This window comes from Struthio camelus, chromosome 17 (assembly GCF_040807025.1).
Source record: "Struthio camelus isolate bStrCam1 chromosome 17, bStrCam1.hap1, whole genome shotgun sequence".
Taxonomy (NCBI): domain Eukaryota; kingdom Metazoa; phylum Chordata; class Aves; order Struthioniformes; family Struthionidae; genus Struthio; species Struthio camelus.
In genome coordinates, this window is record NC_090958.1 from 8,084,880 (window position 1) to 8,106,044 (window position 21,165).

General features: G+C 42.1%; 1 protein-coding gene across 4 annotated transcripts in view; it reads right to left on the reverse strand.

The window, feature by feature from the left end:
* SPPL3 (signal peptide peptidase like 3) overlaps window positions 1-21,165 on the reverse strand; it is a 60,707-nt gene that overhangs the window by 6,385 nt on the left and 33,157 nt on the right. For 2 of the 4 annotated variants that reach the window (XM_068911769.1, XM_068911771.1), the window contains 4 exons: window positions 11,654-11,742; window positions 8,592-8,711; window positions 5,467-5,545; window positions 4,624-4,736 (listed from right to left, as the gene is read on the reverse strand). In XM_068911769.1, coding sequence (XP_068767870.1) covers window positions 4,624-4,736; window positions 5,467-5,545; window positions 8,592-8,711; window positions 11,654-11,742 — 401 coding nt within the window. Of the gene's footprint in view, window positions 1-4,623; window positions 4,737-5,466; window positions 5,546-8,591; window positions 8,712-11,647; window positions 11,743-21,165 lie in introns of all 4 variants that reach the window. The other 2 variants (XM_068911770.1, XM_068911768.1) reach the window with 1 other exon arrangement.

Here is a 21,165-nt window from a genome sequence, read left to right on the forward strand (position 1 = left end):
AAAATGCAAGCACATAATTAGTTCCTTAAAAAATAGCAACCGTTTCCAAAAAACAAAACAATCCACAGAAGAACCCCCCCAAACGAGCCTCCATTTGCACATCTGCAGCGCTGCATGCCCTAGGTGACTTTCTAAGCTCTCCAGATAGTAAAATTCTTCTTACTGTAGTTACAAAAAGCAAAAAAAAAAAAAATTCAGTAGCCAGTTGTAAAGGTGCCCGAAGAGGTATTTCTGTTTTGATGGGGGCACAACTGTCCAGTCCACTCAACTCCCGCTATTCACCACAAAGAAATGTTTTCATATCTGGTGTCCTACAGACTATATCTCCCCTGTAAAACAGACTATCCAATTAAAAACAACAAAACCAACTTTGAACCTTTGTGCCCCAGTACAGCAAACTCAGCTTTTACGCTGCTAGGAGGCTTCGTAGTAAATGGGTAGTAAATAAATCAAATCCTTCAGTCTTAATGACTGAGCTATTAGCATGGTTACCCGACATGTTATAACACGGTGCGACAACCCCGCACTCGAGCCCCACGTTCTCTCGGAGCAAGATTGGGCAAGACTGCCTGAACACCGTGAAATCGCTTCAAGAGACAAGGGTTTCCTAACAGCAGGAATCTCTGTGAAAGCCTGCTGAACAGAGCGGGGGCAATTACGGGCACACCTTTTTCTTCCCCCTCTGCCAAGGTCTAGTTCTCAGTCGGGTGGACACGTGATGTTGCAAGCTCCGAACTGCTGGATCTAAGCCAAGGGCAGAGCAGTATGCGCAATGCCAGACGGCACCCTGGACGCTCGGGGAGGCAGGGTCCGGCACAGGGTCAAGGCAAGAAGCGCCGCCAACCGCTGGCCGGCGTGACTCTGCGGCAACGCGCCGGGGACCCTCCGCGCTGCGCCTCCTCTCGCGCGGCCCGACAGGCCCGACCTAACCCTGAGCGGCACCGCTGCCTGCTCTAATACAGTAATGGGATCACGCAGGTACAAACGTACCCCGAGTCACGCCGCGCAGTCGTAACTAGTTACGAAACAGAGGCACGTTGTTGAGGTTTAAAGAAAGTGACACAGCAAAGCAGCGAGAAGCAGGGAAACTGCCCTCGCTCGCTCCCCAGAGGCTCAGCTGCAGACTTCCCCGGCCCCCGAGCAAACGCAAGGGAACAGTCTGTCTTAAATCACAGAGATTTGTCTAAAGCCAGTGTTAATAATAGCTCAAGCAAGCCTATATTTAGGAGAGGATTTCCAGGTTATAATTAACCAGAAGTGGAAATATTTTAACCAGCCCAGAGTTTTATCTGTTGTTCGCACCCCGAATTTCCGTATCGCTGCAACGAACGCAGGCACGCGCGCAAGACAGCGTTATCGAGCAAATACTGGGCATACGAGCGGATGGGAAAGTCCTTTAGACCACAGTGAAATACTATGCGTATGCTAATAAGTTACGCAGTTTCGTGTCTGTTTTAAACCATATTGGTCAACTGAAGAAAGAGAAGGGAAGCGAGAACGCCCACGAGCGAGTAGCGGCGACGCGAGCCCAAGCGCGGCCCAGCAAGCAACGCGCCTCGCTGAACGCTGCAGGTCAGCCTCCTCTTCCAGCAAAACGCGGAAATCGCACAAGAAACAAAATCACCTAGAGCCGAGCTCATGGACGCTGCTGACAAACGACGTGAGGCAGACGTCCGTTGCAATATACGCCAAACCATCAACTAACACATAGAGGCCACCCAAACTGCAGCTAGGTAAGGCAGAAGAGCTGGGCAACCGGTCCCGGGAGTGAAGAGGAAAGATTCAACCAGATGGGTTTCCAGTTAACGGAATGACTCAACTTCAGAGTCCCTCAAGCGCACCCCTTAGGGAATAAGGGCATTGCGAGAGTTAAGTTGCCTCTGTGATGAGTCTCTCCAGATACGGCATATGTTTCAGCTGTTCTGCATTACCGCATCCAGGACAGAGCAAACTGCTGAGATGCCGGTGGTGTGGTGTCTGGTTCAGAAACACTGTGAGCGCTGGTGGGGCACCAGCTTCCCCCACAAGCTGCCAGTTGACCGTTGGAAGAACCAGGTTCTGGCGATCTGATCAAAGCGGGTCCCTCCAAAACTTGCAAAGGGTATTTGTGAGAGAGGGCGTGAGATCGCAGCCCCTCTGCCCAGGCCCCGCAGGCGCTGGGTCCTGCGCTAGCTCCCGGGTGTCCACCGCTCCTCCCTGTACTCTGTGCCTACGCATAGGTAACCGCAAGTACAGCATTCCCATTTCACATCTCCAGCTACTTCCACTGCTCAGGAGAGGTTTTAACCTGGTTTTTACCCGGTTACAACGACCATCCTTGATGATTTTGTCATCAAACAATCTGCTCTGAGAAACAAGTGTTTCGAGACCCACAAAGGCACATCATCGCAGGCCAGAACCACCCCCTGGAGACAGCATCGTCTCACTCTCTCCTGTAAAATCTCCCTAGACTTTAGAAACAGTTCAACAACTGCTGGGAAGTAGGGGGAAGATACTAGTTTTTGCAGCGAAGCTTGTTCAGGCGGGAACTGCCATGCCTAGGTTTTACACCATGAAGCATTTCCTCTCCTTTCCGCTTAGCTCTGAAGCGGATATGCTCTCTCACAGAGAGCCAACCACACGACAGCAAACCATGCACACAAGTATTGCAGTGAACTTGTAAGAACAAATGCCTGCCCTCTTCTCACTCCAGAAGCCGGCCCAAGCGATGCAAACGCTCACAACAGCGTTTTCGTTTCTGCTCGACAGAGAAGCGAGATGAAGCCGGGGCAGAGGGAAGGAGCTAACGGGGTGCCCAGAGCCTGCTTGCCGCCTGCCAGCGCTCCCCTTGGCCGCCTTACCGCGCGCTCCTCGCTGCCCCGCTTCCCTCTGAACAAGACCTGGGGTCTCAAGTACTCAGTTACAGAGAAGCAAAAGGCAAACACAGAGATGACGTGATGCCGTCTGCTGCAATTCGGTACAAGGGGAAAAACTGCAGAGCGTTTCCCTGACAAAGGCCAATAAATGCTGCTTCTTGTTCAGTGTCACTGACAAACGTTCCTTTAATTGGATTTATACATTTTGAAGGACACTTAACCTACACAAGCTCCCTTAACGTAAAGTACTCAAAATAGTCCAAAGCTAGAAGCGACTATTCAGCAGCTCAGGAAACCACCAAGGGAAATAATAAACCAGAAACCACTCTGCACCAATAGTTCAGTACTCTGCGGATTAATCATCTCAAAGCCCACTATTTCAGACTGAAGTGCTCACAAAATTATTTTGAAGTAAATGCTTCCATGGGTGTCTCTATGTAGACCAGTCTTTTCCAATTTTGTCAAAATCCACATTTAACACTCCATGTAGCTACGTAGCTACTGCAGCTCAAAAAGCCGTCTTAATTTCATGGTGGACTACTCTCCTTAAAACAAAACAAACGTCATCTGCACTTCTTCCATTTAATATCTGGATATCTTCAAAGGTATCCCCTAACATATGAAAGGCGGTACTTCTAAAGGCAGCGAAAAGCATGAATAAAACATAATGCCTGTATTCAAAAGGAATAACCAAGATGTCACAACAGCTTTTAATGCTAAGGAGTTGCTGTTGCAATCTCACCTAGGAGGAGCTGGAAAGCTGACGGGACGTATATTTTTTATTGCGACAAGCAATTTCAAGGAAAGGTAATGTCCCAGCTATTTTTCCTCAAGCAATCAACCACTTCAGGGTGCTATTTCATGAGATGTCTTGAGCCAATTTCTCTGTTTGACACTGCCGAAAAGTGGAGGTCCTGCTCCTGGCTGCCCCCTTCTCCCTTTGCTATCATATCCCACTCCACCCTCTCAGATCACACCATGCTGCCACTTACCTTGTGCAAAATTTAGCACATACATGACTTCACAATAATCCAATTCATCTCACTGAAAGAGCAGAAAAAGAGCTTGGCAAAAAAAAGAAAAAAAAAAGACAGGGAAAAAAAAAAAGGAAAAGAAAGCACTCTGCCATTCTAGTGAGCCGAATAAGTTTACCATGTGATTAAACGAGTGCCAGAACTGGCACAAGAGATTTGGAAGGCAGAAGGGGAGGTGTAAAGCTCCTTTTGGGAACAGTAAGCTGTGAATTCAGCTCAACCAGCATGAAAAATCCCACCTTCGAGCCAACTGGATGCCTTCCAGCTTCACCCATCGCACCATCCTAACTGGCAAGCATCAAACAGATCAAAGACAACTAGCTACTGTGAACTGTCTTGCAACAAATTATTTGATTATCTAAACCAAAAAACAGCACAAGATGCACGGCAAGAGTTAACTAGATTATTAAGATCAGGTTACGCTTCATAAGCAACTGCTGGCTCCGCACATTTTTAACTAAAACTGGCAATTCACCCTAAACCGTACAGGTGCAGAATATCTTCCATGAGTGTCCTGGCACTTTCTCAGTAGCTCTCTCAAACCAGAAAAACAGGTGGCTCAGACAGTACGCCGGCGTGCTTTTGACAGAGGTTGTTTTCAGGGAGTCTGTCACACCAATATTACAACTTAGCAAGGCATTAATACTAGCAAATCTCACCAGTCATCACCAAATGACTGGATGTGTCAGAACAGGCACAAACTAGTAGTCAAGTCCCTTAACTCACATACTCACCATCCATAAGGAGCCAGTGGCCAGTTAGGACCCAGATAAGGACGAGCATCACAGAAAGGGAAAACGAGAGCAACTCGGCGGCAGTGAAACGCCCACAGCAGCCAAAGGAAATCCTAGGAACAACATACAAACATTAGCTAGAAGACCTTATGTTTCCATTTAAAGAACAGAAAATGGACACTATTGGAACAAGGCTCAGCTGCCACCGAAAGATGCCAAGAACAACTGAAAGGGAAGTTCCTTTGCCACAAATAGGTACCAAAACAGCAACAAAAACAAAAAGAGCTTTCCTCACATTCAAATAATGCTTGTAAAGCCTGAGCTACAGAGACGAAAGAAGCCATGTAAACCTTGGCCCTTCTCTTGAAATTGTTACTATGAATGGTATTTCCTAGTGCTAATTAGGATGGTGCTTTTTGCAACATGAACTCCAGCTGAAAATGCAAAAAACTTAATTTCAAAACATGACATTAACAACTGTCATTTTCACTAGTGTAACTAGAGTCTCGGAGAGCCATCAATAGCATCCATAGGCTGATATTAATAAACATTAAAGCCCAATATCAAATCCCAACTGTCAAATTTCAGCCAAAATAAGCCAAACTTCTTAAAAGCCACTCATGAAATCTAGTCCCCTGCAGTGGTATCGTATTTCCCAGGCTGGCAAGCATGCGCGACTTGCAGAAATTGTGCTTCCTAGTTTCAAAGTGGAAACATAGTGTTGGCACAAAAAATATGCACAAACATCAGCACTTAAGCCCTGAGGTTAACTTAAAGAATTCCCATTAAAAGAAATAAATACAACATCCAAGCAGAGGAGCAAAAGATTTCTCAAGTCCTTACTTGTTTTGAGGCGAACAAGGCCGTGTTAAGTACTGGCACATCGGGAGCAGAAGGAAAGCAAAAGCTATTGTTGCAAGGACTAGAAAAAGAAGAAAAGGTAATATTAGTACATTCAGACCTAATTTCTACAGTACACAAACAAGCTCCTCTAATTTGAAAAAGCTCTTGCAACAGTGTCCTATTAGCATATGCTGCAGTATTATTAAAGCAAGAGCAGTTAAAGACTCCAAGGTTTTCTGCAAAACTTCTATGGCTAAAATGCTTTCCAGCTTCAATCAAAACCAAAGCTCTCAGCAGAATGCCAGAGCCCCCCAGCCCCCAAACTTTAAAGCAAATACAAGCCTTAAAGCTATTCATTGTCATGACAGCAAGAAAAACAGTTTCCATACATTCCAGGAGTCAAGAAAAATGAAAGAATTTACTAGAGTCCGATTGTGAGATTCAGCGTATCACATAGACTAAGTCAGCATAAGAAAGATTTTTTTTTTTTTGGCTTTTTAGCCTAGATAAAGTTGCCTCCCCCCCATCTCACTCGTAACCTTTTATTCAATACTGAAACACACTACACCTTAAAAATATAACTTATATACAGTAGCTGGGAATTTAAAACTGATGAAATATGAAGTGTTTTCTGTTTTGGAAAACAGGACAAATAATACACATTTATAGACTACTTTGAAAAACATTTTCTTTTTTGTGGAGCGTATTTATCCCATCCACACATTTGTAAAAAAAGCAAAAAAGGGGGAAAAAGTTGTAACTGTTGGTATTTATAAGTTGTAATCATTCTTTCCTTCCATTTTTGTAAAACTAGCAACACATTTGTATTGGGGGGGGGGGAGAGGAGGTTTAGGAAACACCACCATCTTTCCCTTCAATTCTGCCCATGGCAGGAGGAAGAAAAAAATAAATCAATTAATAAAAAATATAAAAGGTGCCTGTGTGTAAACACCACCACTGAAACTCTCAATGTTATCAATATTTCAGCCCGGGGGGGGGGGGGGGGCAAGAAGAAGAACAGGGAGAGAAGGGGTGAAGAGCGCAGCACCTCTGTACATGTTAAACCAGGATCCTGTTCAGAGGTGCTGGGCAAAGGATGCTGCAGAGCAAAACCCGTCCCTTTCCTCCGTGACCTCCGCCACAGCTAGACGGGTCCTGTCTCACCCCAAACCTCCGGCCCCGCTGGCGCCTGGGAACCTCTGCTCCCCCGTTGTTCCCCGGCAGCTCTTTGCAGCAGGGCGCCCTGCACCCCCAGCCCCTGCTCCCCAGCCCTGGGCTCACGCGGAGACCACAATAATTAAAACGTAATCGCACAAGCACACTGTTCCCAAGAGTAGCCGGCTCCCAGTCTCGCCCTTACTGTCCAGGCTTCCAGTCTGAAGCTCTTCCTTGCCCCGGCCTCAGCGCCCGCTGCTCCGTCAGGAAGCCCTTGGCCTAACTCCTGCCCGCGGGCAGCGTGCCAGCTCTTCGCTCTGCCTTCTATGTATCGCCCGGCGCTGGCCTCGGGCTGTTTGCTGAACCCACCCTTGTGCCTGGCTCTTCCCCAAAAGGCAGATTTTTGAGGCAGAAAGATTTAGGAGAGGTTTAAGAAACCAGACACCACAGCTATAATTTAAGAAGTCCACCCACATCAGCCTCCAAGAGCTACAAAAAGAGGATGTGAACTAGTACTGCTCGAGCACGCTGCAGGGGACGGAACGACTCAAGGCCACGAGCGCCCGAGTTTCCGAGCCCGGCAGCGGGCTCCAGCCTGACCCAGAGCTTCTGCCCACGCTGGCATCTCAGCTTAACGACACTGCCTAACGGAAAGCACAACGGTGCCATACGGCACCGTTCGAGGATAAAGTTACCCAAGTGCATTAATCCGAGTAGACTCAATCCCCCTAAATATTAAACCAAAAAAAAAAAAAAAAAGCCCCAACAGACACAAAATGCCTTATATCGTGTAGTTACGCACCACAAATGCTAAAAATAAAGTTACAAACGTCAGGGTCATTCTGGAAATAACTGGACCAAGGAGCTTGACAAATTAAAATATGTCTTTTGTCACAAAGTTTCCCTCATCACCCATACCTACCATACAGCAACATTTATATGAAATAATAATATTCTTCTTTAAATAGGAAAAAATATATATGACCCAGGTCAAAGTTTTAGAGGCAGTACACAGCAGACTTCTACAGGACCATGTCACCAGAATTTGAAATAGGAATCTCAAGACTCCTATCAAGAGCAGAGATTTAGATTTCACCTGTCAACACCAGCCTGCTGAAGAGGCGGGGAGGATGCATAGTTCAGGAGCTAAATCAGGAGGGAAGAGCACGCATTGTATATTCAAGAGGTAGGAGAGGATGAGGCATATTAGGGGTTTAAAAATCTTCACTGACTCAGTACATGGACTGAGGAGGACAATTTTAAAAAGCTTCTGCAAACCTAGAGCAGAAAAAAATTTTTTTTTTTTACCCTGAATAGCAGCTAGTTTCTTGGAGAACTGCAGAAGGATCAAAAGGCCAAAATTTTCCAAAAAATCAAAGCCCTGGTATTTACTTACACACTAAAACATAAATAGTAACAAATTGTAAGTTCTCTGATCCTGTTTATCTGCAACAATCATTTCGTTTTTGTTCTAAATTCAAGAAGTGCATGAGAATAAAATAGAAAACAATGAGACCAGAAGTACCCTTGAAACAAAGAAAAACAGCATAGAAGCAAAACCAAAATTAAACCAGGAAGAGAAGCGTCTGGATATGACCTCCAGAGGTTCCTTCCAACCCGAATTACGATATGATCCCATAAAAACCTGAATTATGAAAAACCATATATAGTTCTGAGTACTGATTTATAACAACTACATTTTAATGTAAAATAATACATCCAGCATCTGCAAAGCTGGCAATTTACAGTTAAATAGGCTTATCGAATCTCTAAATGGAAAATACTTCTCCAACAATATTTGTCACTTTATTATTAGCTAGGGAGATATGAAAATATAATCCTGAAAACCAATGAGATTTTTTTCCCCAAACATAACAAGACATGCATTTTAACTCTTAGTGACAATACTTAATTATATTAACACTTTCCGTTCCAGTCCAGTTGTTACAAAGAGAAGAAAACTTAGTCACCTGCTGTGCATATTGTAAAGACGACTTGAACTGAATCAAAGAAGAAGAACATAACTAGGAGAGACACAGACGCTCCGATCGGCAGGAACAACGCCTGGGTGGAATCAATGGTTTGAATACCTGCAGGAGAAAGAACGTGACATTTAACTTTGGCTATTTCTTACCACACGCACACACTGAAAGACTATCCTTGGCAACACAGTTTAGGACTCTCCCAATAAGCTTCATTTCAGTGCTGGTGCAATAGAGGTTGATTCTGAGATCCTTGTGCACTATCACAGCCCGCTACAGCGGTCAGCGCAACAGGACCAAGGCTGAATTGCACTTTCACAGCGGCTGGGTAACACACAGCAACAGGCTCAGCCTGCTTTGCACGATCCAAGGACCGAAAGATGGAAGAAAACAGTAAGAATTTTTTCTTGTGCCATAGATGCAGACTGTGAATACAAAGTTAAAGATTTAAAATTACTTCGGTATCAAATAACACGTTATACATTTGCCACGTCCTACTCCGAGCAACATATACCCACTGAACTGAGCAAGTAAAGTTCGGTTTAACCTCTCTCAGCAAGAGCTAAAGAGCCTGATCAAAAGCAGAGCTGCAGACAGCTTCAGGCTGACCTGGCTCAGGCAAAGGGTGCCACCGCCTCAAATCTCACTTGGGTGAAGGTCACTGTGCACTTAAATCACCTTACTGATGGCAATCACCACATAACATCCAGGCTAACAATAAAGGGCAGTTTTCAAAAAACACCCCAGTCATTTATATGTTTATGAAACTGCTCACTCAGATCAGCATGAACTTATATAATTGTCTTTTATGCTAAAAACCAACACAAGTCATGCTTACATTTTATAGTTGGAAGCAGTTTCAAACAGAGCAGAGATACTAAAGGACTTCATTCTGATTATTTTCTTCACCTCGACCTTGCAACGTGCCTACCAGGGATTTTAATAATGGGACAGTACACTTTTTACTATATTTTACTAGAAGTTTTTAGTATTACTGACACAACTGAGTAGATCAGGCTTTGAAAAGCTCACATATTCCCCCAAATTCATACCAACACTTTTAACCCGTCTCTGTATTTATATTTGATCATGAGAGAAAAAATAAGCCATGAGTAGTAACTATGCTAAAAAAAAAAAAAAAAAAAAGCAAGAGATAACTTGTACAGCATTAAAACTACAAGTAACATCTGAAACAGTCACTTCAGAAGTAGTACCCAAAATGCTTCTAATGCAAATTAATATAAGGCTCAGAACTAGATGGGACCTAAAATCAGTTCAACACCTCCATGATATCCCAAAATAATTAGGCATATAAGGCAGGACTTTGTAAGTCACAGGATTTTAAGGATGAGCTGTTAGGTTATCAAATAGAAAAAATATATATACGTATATAAATAAATATACACACACACACATACACATATACATGTATGCAAGTACATATATATACACACTGTGTGTGTATGTACATAATTTTTTTGCAGGAGAGTGGGAAGTTGTCTAAATAATGGGTTACTTATAGAACCTATAGTTGTCAGTGTATCTGAGCATGTCAAAAATCCTCAAACAAGCATGAAATATACTCACTACAACCTGATTTCAGTTGTAAGTATTCCAATGTCTTTTATTAACAAATGAGTTAAAGAATGGGTACAGAAGCCACGTCACTTACATTGTATAGTCATTTATTATTTCAGATAAATGATCTATTATTCTGAAACATAAGTATCATAATAGAATTTTAAAATATAAAGCAGAACCACCCAGTCACTTGGTTTTTCTATGTTACCGAGGCCTGGTATAAAACAGGAAAGTACAATATAGACAGTCCAGTCATGACAGCGCTAAGACACAGACATTCTTATATTCTAGTCTGTGGCTTAGATCTAGCTCCTCCTGCTTTGGGAAAGAGGATTTACTCATATGCCCTTCAACTGCCCAAAAAAAGGGGGGGGGGGGGAAATGACATACTACAAACCACCTTGGCATACGGGAATAAGTGCCTGCAGTGTTAAATGTCAACATTTTTCATTTCATTTCTGATCATTTTGACAGCTAATCCCCTTAATGTGCTTATTTCCCAGTTCCAGACTGTCTTCTCTTACTTCCCAGTTACCAAAAGCTGCAACTGTTCACTAATGAATCACCAAGCACAGCAACCTCTTTGCTGTAGCTGTGCAGCTTGGTGTAGCTGAATGCTATTTAATTAATAATTTTTAAGCTATACTTATTTTAAAAAAAGTAACCTCAGCATTCAGGATTTTGTGCACAGGACTGCTCACATGTCTCACTTTATTATTGTTCTCTAAACTTGCTGAAATAATTCATTCTGGAGTCTATTCTCAAAACCTGGCCATATAACAAGGTCAACTATGGTGTAAATTTACAGCATATTGTGTACAGCACATTCTACTTACACTGCTCACGCTCGTATTTTCACCTGTGAAACAGCGTATCGCAAAGGGCCAAGCTGCCTCGAATCTATTTATACCGTAACAGAGGGGATAATCACCGCATAGTAGCTGACAAGTTAATCCACGCTCTGAATAGATTGTGTGTAGGCACAGACTTTGTCGTCCGCCTATAAATGAGCTGCCCAAAGCCATGTGAAATCTATACTTTGGTTTCTCTATTGATAAAGCTGAATCATCCTTATAGACTCTTGTCAGCACACCATGAGGTCAAATCTCTCTTTGTTAATGACAGGCTAATATGTCACAGTGATGAACACCAGACAAAAAGAAGTTACATTCCTGTCTCAGAACTGCACTAAAAAAGTAAAGCCGTTTCCACTCCCTGTAATACCTGACAAATTGTGCGGCATGCAATTTCTGTATCTTATGGAAATGTTGATGTATTAAATTCACTTTCCACGGGCATGAACTAGAGAGCAGGATTAATGCACAGGGAAATGGTTAAGTGCTTAGGCAGAACATTGTATTAGTTGAGTCTACAAAGCAGGTGGCTGAAACATACTACCGGATGAAGTAAAAGAAGATGCCGCACATTGAAGTGATGAAAGAAAGATAAGGAGTAAAGCTAACCCTTACTGTTATTGGTGCTGTTGCCATTAAAGGACCCAGCTGTGCTGCTATTGTCTTTCTCTTTGTCTTGATTCTCAAAGTCCATGTTAAGAGACCTGCAGGAAATAAAGCAAACTTAATAGGCAAGTTTCAAATCCCTACGTAGGTTTATCAACTATGGTCTCATTACCACCCCACTACAGCACCCCCTCCCTGAAAAAGCACTTTAGTGCTGGCTATGAGAACAAACATCACACACACAAATGCTCAAAACAGCAATATACATTTCTATAGGCCTCTGGTAACCAAAGTATGTCTCCAATTAACTCCCCTTCGATAAGATAACACTATCTTTCTTCTCACAGAAGACAATACTGTCTTTTGGCCAAGAAAGAAGACAGAGATGTAGTGCAAGAGTTGTTGCTCCTCGTTCTGCTAGACACTCCCTTCTATAACTTCAAATAGCATCATCTCTGGTATCCCAAGAACATATACAAGATGGTCCAATACTTACCTACCACAGTGCGAAAGGGCAAGCAAAATGAATGTGGGGGGCTCACGGCTCAGAGCAAAGGTGCCACGCTAGTTAAAAAATCCTATATAAACAGTGATCCCAGTATGCCAATCTAGCCCATATGCTGTATACTACAAAATCCACACCTACATATTCATTGAAAAAAACAGATATTAGAGGATTATACCTTAATCCTTACACGCCCATACAGAAAATTATTCCAAGCTACTACTGAAGGCATGCTGGAAATTTAGGGAAAAAAAAAAAAAAAACACCTCTACAGGTCTAGATGAGGCACCAAATCACACACATTCTTATCGCGAGACTAGTGACCGTATTGTCTGAACCGGTACGTGTTAACAACAACAAATTGTAACAGAGATACTTATTATCTGAATTACTTTGAACTGTAGAGTGTGATGGAAATACAATAAAAAGTTTCAACTCTGATGTATTTGAACGCTTTCCAAGTTCTCATTTTGATCCTTTTCATTCAAATTTAACTACTGGGTTTCAGCTACATTTTTAAAACAATATTTGTCATTTCCTTCCTCAAACTCTTGCTATGAAAGATGACCAGTCTTAGCTAACGGGTAATTCTCTCCTGAATATGTTGTCTTGCTTAATTGAAAAAGTTCCAGCAAAGCCTAAAAGTAACCAGATAGGTATTTTAGAGACACATAGATGACTAGAGGAAACCTGAAACAATCTGTACAAATTGATACTACTTAATTTCATCCATAGGAGCTGGCAACCTTCCCCTATGTACCCAACTCAATTCCAATTCATTCATCTTTGTCATTTGGATACATATCCTTAAAAAAAAAAAAACCCACACCCCACAATATTCTACCGCTTTTGCCACAGTCCTGTCCTTTGATGCAACTTCTAAATTATATTGTAACAAACTTTGGCTTAACTTCTTGAAATAGTGCAATTTCCTTTAAGATCTGTCTTGGACAGCAATCATTTCTATCATTAAATTCTAGGTAATAGTATAAGAAAATACTAGCAATTAAGCTTACCATGATCACTTCTCATACTCTTACATGCATGTTATCCACGACTCAGCTGTGGGTATATTTATTCAAAGCTACTAAGAGCTACCAGGAACGCTGCACAACTTTTGTCTGCAGCATCATCAAATACAAAGTATTTTAATAAAACTTCCAGGTCAATAGGCATTAAACTCCTCTTCAAGCTGAGCTGCTAGTAATCTTACTATGCAAAGTAAGCAAATGGTATTAATTTGTCAAATAGGTAAAAAATACACCACAATCTTTTGTATAATTCTATAGGTGTCAGGTCATTTGAGTGCAAAGGTTACCTATTGCAATGTACAGCTGAGCAATTTTCAGCGGCAGAGTCATACAACCTGAAACCAAGCACGTAGAGGACTCGGGCAGCTAGACAGGCGTGGTATCTTACAGCAAGAGAGGTTGAGCACTTTCATAGCATGAAAACAAGCAAACACACAGAAAACAGAGGGAAGGGGCACATCTTCCGGTTTTAAAAATATTTCGTTTCCTCTGCTCCTATTACGCAAGTACTCCCAAAGAGCAGTGTGAAATTGAAGTGGCTTTTGGGCCCCAGCAAAATAGGAGGAACCTTCAACCTCAGACGTACAGTGCTTCAATACTGATTATGAATCATCAACTGAAAAGTTATCAAAAACACAAATAGGTAATACAGAACGCCAGAATGCCAACAAACAAATCTGGCCTTCTCAGCTAATAGCTCGTGTTTCTAAAGCTCTCTCTGCTCTGCACTTTGTTTTGGGATGCCTACTTTGACCATGTTTCCTTTTTTCCTATCAGTCCACTGCAGCCTCATAATTTTCTTCTCAAACTATCAAAATCCAAGAGCAGGCGGACAGCCCTCCACGACTTGAGCCAAGATTCAGCCAAACAAGGTCATTCTTCTCTCGCAGTTGCATTTCATTCTCCTTTGAATTAGAGCAGTTCAGCAAGAACTTCATACCACCGACCAACTAAAGATGGTACCAGGGAGCTCCTGATAATTTAGGGGCATTGCTGTCAGCAAAGAAAACTGAAAGGAAGCTGTTAGTTCTACTGCTCTCATTGCAATAGCGTCAGCAATTACCGTGTCACCCATAAACATCCCCACCTCAATACTAAGCATAAACTAGGAAATTACTTTCACTGAGCAACGCAGCTGCTGACCCAAGCCAAATCCTGAATAATCTGCAAGCAGTTTATAGTTTGGCCCTTCCCTCTGCTGCAAAGTATTACTAAATTGAAGAAGACTGAGAAGTGATCACAAAAACACCCTTCAAGAAAGCCAAAGACTGTATTGTACAATGAGATGCACTGAAAACTCCTGGACTGTAAAGCAGCAGCAAGCTGAGAAACGTTTGCTCTTTTGTTCCCACCTCTGCCGGGTTCCAACGGCAGCAGTTGGCCAACAGCTCCTGCCGGGCAATAGCTGCACGGTTGTTTCTTCTGGGCTGTCCTAACAGCTCAAGTCGGTAACGTTTTTAGCACAGCGCTCCAAAGGCAGCGGGGCTCTGCCTCCCGGGGGAAACGCTCAGTAGGGTTACCCCACGGCCAAGGGGTGGGCAAGCTGCTGGCACACGGTTATTGTACAAGTTCAGATTCAACTACGGATCGCTACTTCCGCCGCAATAATGCTTCAGGGAAACCCTGCAGGAAAATATTCTTATGAAACAATGGAGGAAACATGAAAGCAAGTATATATATCTAACGAGTCTCCTGCAGATGCGGTACGCAGAGAAGCTCCTCTCTGCTCCGCGTAGCGGACAGTCACCCTGAGCAAAGGCTCTGGGACTCAGACTTGCGGGCTGTCACAGAACTGCCAGATTCCAGTTGCTCCAAACAAAAAATTAAAATCAGAATCAGTCATTGGCCTGAGATCTTTTAACTCAATCAAACCTCAATGCAAATTATATACAGATTAAAGGGCAAGTTCCAATGTGAGATCCGGAGCGGGATTAAAAATAAGGGAAATAACAGCAGAAAGTACATGTAAAAATGTTTTCACTCCCTCGACAAGGGAAGTTCACTTAAGTCACTGTCTCTGAGCAGAACATCTCGCCTTCCGCAGGTATTTTCCGTGCACCCGCTTGGATGTGCCCATGCCCAGGCGATCTCTGCTCAGGTCAGGGAAAAGGGCAGCCCAAACCTCCTGCGATTCTGCCGGTATTGTGAACGCAGATGCTTATGAACTCTGAGCTCAGCCTTTCTCGAAAAGTTTCACTGTGCAAGAGGTATCCTGATTTCTGTAAACGTCCAGTCATAAAGCCAACCACGAGAACGTTATTTGAACTATTTTTCATTTACACGCTGCTACCCAGCGTCTAGAGACAGAAGCCACCAGCTGCTTCCTATGCTTATTCAAACTACCCAGCAAATTAAAATCTAACACAAAAATTAGGAAAAATTTCTTTCTTATATCACCTAGTCTCGTCGTTGTTTAGTAGAGTAACATCAAGTCTCCCAGTGGTACTTTACAAAACTGTATACAGGAAATATATTTGCCCGTATATGTCTCATTAGCTCTAGATGAGGCCAAATTCCCATGTATCACTATAAGTCACTAGTATTTCTCAGCATATTTTTACCTATTGGCCAGGCAGAGTCTCCTTGTCCTTTCCCAAACCCTTATCGGATCTGCCTAAGACATTTGTGTGTGAGGTCCAAACACATCAGGAAAAAACAAGGACTAACATTTGTAAGCATAGTGTGGAAGCCTTAAATAACGATTAGAAGCTGCCTTATGCAGGAAGTTGAAAAAAAACTTCCTCCAAATTAGATCTATATTAAACACATCACATAGGAAAAAGTTCATGTTCTAGCAAAGATAACTTTTTTTCTCTACTAAAAAGAGCCATTCCAAAACTTAAAAGAAATAACAAAAAATTATAAAACTTACGTAGGGAAAGGAACATACATACAAACATACCTACAAAAACATATACAGAAAGTTAAAAGCGCATGCATAATATTACCAGCCAAGAAAAAATGCAATGGTAAGATAACCTCAGAAACTTGGTTGAAGTTTTTATTACCTCACGCTCTAATACCAGAATTAGCCACACATTTTATTTGAGTATTTGAGACCATTTCCACATAGCTAAACCTAAAGCTCTCACACCTCCTTTGAAATTTCATATTCAGCTCAGATGTAGCACGAACAAGACCCGGCTAACTAACGAAGATCAGGAACGCGGACTCATGGTGGTTGTGCAACGCTGCTTAAGAACCAGCCAAAGGACTCATCCCACAGAGCTTACAACCTAAATATCTGAATAAGCAAGACAGATTTCGGGGAGGGGAAAAAGAAAGAAAGAAAGAAAAACCTCAACCAACGTGCATCGTTCTTTGGTACCACAAACTAATCTCCGGGCTTGAGGCCTCCAAAGCGCAGCACACTCAGTGTGGCAAGGTCAGAGTCTGCAGCGTGAGAGGATCAGTTCTCCTCCGCAGACAGGAGACCAAGCTTGTACTTCAGTCCTATGACCTCTAGCGAAGACAGCAAAGACACGTGAGGGCCCTCGTCACTGATTCTGAAGCAGGGAGCAAACCACCTTATATATATAAAACGTTGTACCATTACTAATATGTATTACATATTTATCTAATTTATTTATATTTAAAACCAGTGCAATTTCTGCTGTAAATACCTTCAAAACAAAGCTGGGCTTCATTCTGCTTGAGAAGCACCTATACAACAATTTGGCTTAACACCAGATTCTTGAACTGGTACATTATGTTAAATTAGGCTTTACACAGGAGGAGGGATCATGTTTGGGTATGTGATAGTATAGAAAAAGATTTAACCGTTACCTGCCTGCAAAGTAACCCCGACATTTAAAAGCACAGAGAAGACTGGAGAAAATAACTACGAGCAGGCGAGTAGGCGACTGTCTAGCAAGGACCCACAGGAAATAAAACTGTTCCAGGCTAAGCTCACCCATTTAAACATCCATGACTAAACACTGTATTTGCATACTCCAATTCACAGCTTGTAACTGTTCAGAAGATTACTCTTGTCCTTTTGACAGTCGACAATAAAGCGTATCAAGTTCAAGTCCTGCGAGACGCTCAGGACACAAACGGGAGAGCAGCTCAGAGGGGCTCGAAGCTAAAACTCCCGACCCCGTAGGAAGGAAACACTCCTCCATCCACAGCAAGAGAAGCAGGTTCCCAACTTTGTAAGCTGCACACTTCATTCTGGATGGGGACTTTACCCTGGATCTATTCTTCTAACTATCTGGGGGGCGGGGGGGTGGGTCTTTTTTAGGGGGCTGCTTGGGTGACTGATGCTGGACCAAGGCTGTCGTTGTTCCATTGAAATCCCTTGCATTAGACTGGGTGCCACAAGTACAAGGATTTTACCCTAATTACTCACCCACCCAATTCCTTCTGATCCTATTGCTGCACTTCTGTTTAAGCAATTTGCCAGCAATACCACAGTAACTCTATTTGCTGACTGGGAATCAGAAACCAAATCCACGTTCTACAGTAGGGAGGTGAACTGAAGAGCCAGCTGCTATTCTCTTTTTGTCTTGTGACGGCTCCATTTCTCTCTCGGCTGTTCACCTATTCAAAACTCCCCAATTCCTCAAGTTCAAAGAGATTTCTTCCCTAATTCCAGGACAAATCCATCCCTTTTCTAAATGTTTGATAGATAATAGGAGGATTACAAAAAACGTCTACTTCTGCTAATTACTAACAATTTTTAAGACATTATCTGTCAGAAGGTCATGTCCCCCCAGTAATTTCAAAAAAAGATAGAGGTCTTGATCTTCCTTTAAACTTAAGTTATTCAAGACTGAAGACAAGAATAAACCAACATATGTGTCTACGCAATGGGCACTGTCATTTGGAAAGTGAAAGACGGGGGAACTTGCAGAGATATCAGAGAATAAAACTTGATTTTCTTGACCTCTACTTGGAGAGGCAATATATACTGCAACTGCTAGAGTTCGCTCACGTTCCCTGCGCCAGGCACCAGCAACATCCTTTTCTAAAATACGCCTGCGGTGCCCTTAAGGGGGTCGGGGGGAAGGGGGACACAGCAGCATTGCAGAAGCTCAAGTTACTTCTCAAAGTTAGCTTCCAGCTATGAGGTCAAAACTAAAAGGATCTTTATAGATTAAAAACACACACTATAACACTGTATGCTGATTAAATCCTTCCACTGAAACTGTTATTCTGGTACTAAAGCAAATAACTCTGAAAGCTATCTATTATGATTCCAGACACCAAATCCTTCAATTTGATATCTTTTCTTTCAGGTACAAATTATCTCAAACGGCTAACAGGTAGTACAAGGATCACTTCTGAACAGCCAGCTAGAATTATGTATCCTAAAACCAGCCACAACTTTACTTTTGTGCTTAAAAAGCGTTAGCAATCTGTATATAGACCTGCCTTTGCTGCAAATATGAAATGAGAAAAATACAAAAATTTAACTTACGAAAACGAAAAGCAACAGAATACAGACACTAGAAAGAAGTGTTTTTAGTAGGCTAACAGGTACAACTTTTATCTAATTTATAAAAAGTTTTAAAATCAGTGGTATACCATATTACTGAGGTAAATTCAAATACGCATTAGGACTTTGCAAGCAAGAACAATAACATTCTATCAGCTTGAAGAAACGATGTGCTATCAACTCCAACGATCCAGACGATATGTCAGACAAGTTAAAAGCAGGAAGGCATTTTTTTCATTCACATCACGTTTTGGAACAGTATGTTAAACATTTCAGCTTTTTTCTCAAGGTCCTATTCTTTCAACAGCTAAGACTACAAAAACAATTGCACCACTTACACAATCTGATCTAGAACTCGTATACAAATGCACATCCAGTAAAACATGTCTCTTAAGTAACATCTAAAGTATTTCTTCCTATAAGTTACGTATCCATATCTCTCACTCTTTACAGATAACTTACTGCAATAGCTAATTACACTGCTACTACATGAAGATGCACATTTTCATAAAGTACCCAGATGTTACAATGTGGGAATAATAATATATTAGATATAAACACAATATTAATGTAAACATAAAGGATAGATGTTTTTGCAATGGTTTCTAGCGGTTCCTTTCAGAAACTACAAAGATCTGAACGAACAACGTGTCAGTTCACAAGGAGGTGTTGAAAGGGATCTGCATTCTTAGCCGTATAGCTTTATTCCTTCCAGATTTTCTACGTCTGAATTGACTCATAACCCCTTCCAAGATAAGCCTGTTTGTGCACACTGGTGTAAAAGATGAAAGACTGAGACTTACATCCCAGGATGTTTTCTTCCTCCTGAGGTTTTAATTGCCATCATATGCATAGCATATTGCCCAAGAACCGTTTCTTAGTAAGAACGGACCTAAATGTCAGATCCTTCAAAAAACATGTGTTACATTCATGCAGGATGAAAAGCAGCTTCGTGCCCCGTAACAACTAAACCATGACATCTTAAGAACGTGTGGTCTGAGACGACAAAGGCAGCAAAGAATAAGGACGCTTCTTAAAACAGCGGAAACCTTATCTAATTCAACAGAAAAGTATAAACTGACAATCAGTCAGGTATGTCACTAGGCACAAAAACATCCCCTCCATCCAAGGAGGTGATGAGGATGGAGGCTATTTTGGCTGCAATAAGACAAATCCGAACTGGAAAACACCCTAACTTTATCATATCATCTGCTAACATTCCAGCAACTCATCTAAATCTGACTCAGGTAGGAGTCACAACCCTGCTGAGCAACCTGGATTTCGGCACACATCCGTGGAATGACTCGCTCGCTTCCACCCACGCCGTACAACTAACTTCCCGAAATGGCCAACAAGCATTACAGAGCACCTTTCTAAATAAAGCTAATAAATTTATCAAGCAGCAATAAAGGATGCTTTCTCTTACAGCAGATTAGCCCCACATAATCAACATCTGATTTCCAGGTGAGAATATTACATTCTCAACTTTACTGAAACACGATAATAATTCTCAAGATCCCAAAGGCCATACTACGTGGCCTTTGACAACCCTGCAACTGCCGATCTATTACCATATTTGTCACTAAAGGTATCAGGATGTGTTCTTCAAGTGTTAGCAAGGTTACTGCCTTACTATTTACAACTGATAAAAAAAAGTAATAAAGAAAACAAGAATTTGGATGAGATTCCAACCTAAGTTCACAAAATGATGACAAGTCTTTACTTAACAACAGAACAAATTACTTACGATTGAGTCAATCTGGCTTCTCTCCAATGCTATTTAACATGATCATTTTACACAACAGAATTACTGACCTGCTTTTAAGACCATGTTAAACATGCATGTTCCAACATAAAATAAAAACTACCAATTATAAGCTACTCCACTAATTTCCTAAAGGAGTAACAATTGGGAGAGTGAGATTCTCAGAAATAAGTGCGCCTTGATTTACCCCAGGGGTCTATGCATCATGGGACAAAGCACTCAAATCTAGATTAAGACATCATTGTTTTCACGTAAGAATGAATATCTTCAGTGGTAATTTTTCTCTTTCCAGCAAGCCGTTATTCCACCTACTTTGCCAGAAGTTTTTATTTTACTACGTTAGAAATTTCCAGATGAATATCATGTTGCAACTTACCATCACACTTGAATTCCTTAAATAAAAGGTTCTAAGATACAATTAAGTTGTTACCACTACTCTACAATTTTCTGTAAAAAACTGCTTTTGACCTCACTCGCTGACCAAATTGAAGGGAAATTTGCCCAAGTCACCATCATAACCATGGATTTCAGGTGAGACATCTCCTAAGAAGCTAAACGCAGGCAGTCTTAGGGAATTCACTTCAAAACTACAGAACCCTATCTTGGTCTGCAAGAGCTTGCGTTGTGGGGTTGTCAGGATACACGCAAAAGAAGCGGACTAGAACTGGGCATTTCCTCAGCTTATTTCTATCCACCACCGCGCCATTGCGCCATTCCACCCAGTAAGTTCGATTCCTCTAAAGTTCATCGTTCTTGTTAAATGAGCTGATTTAAGTGCAA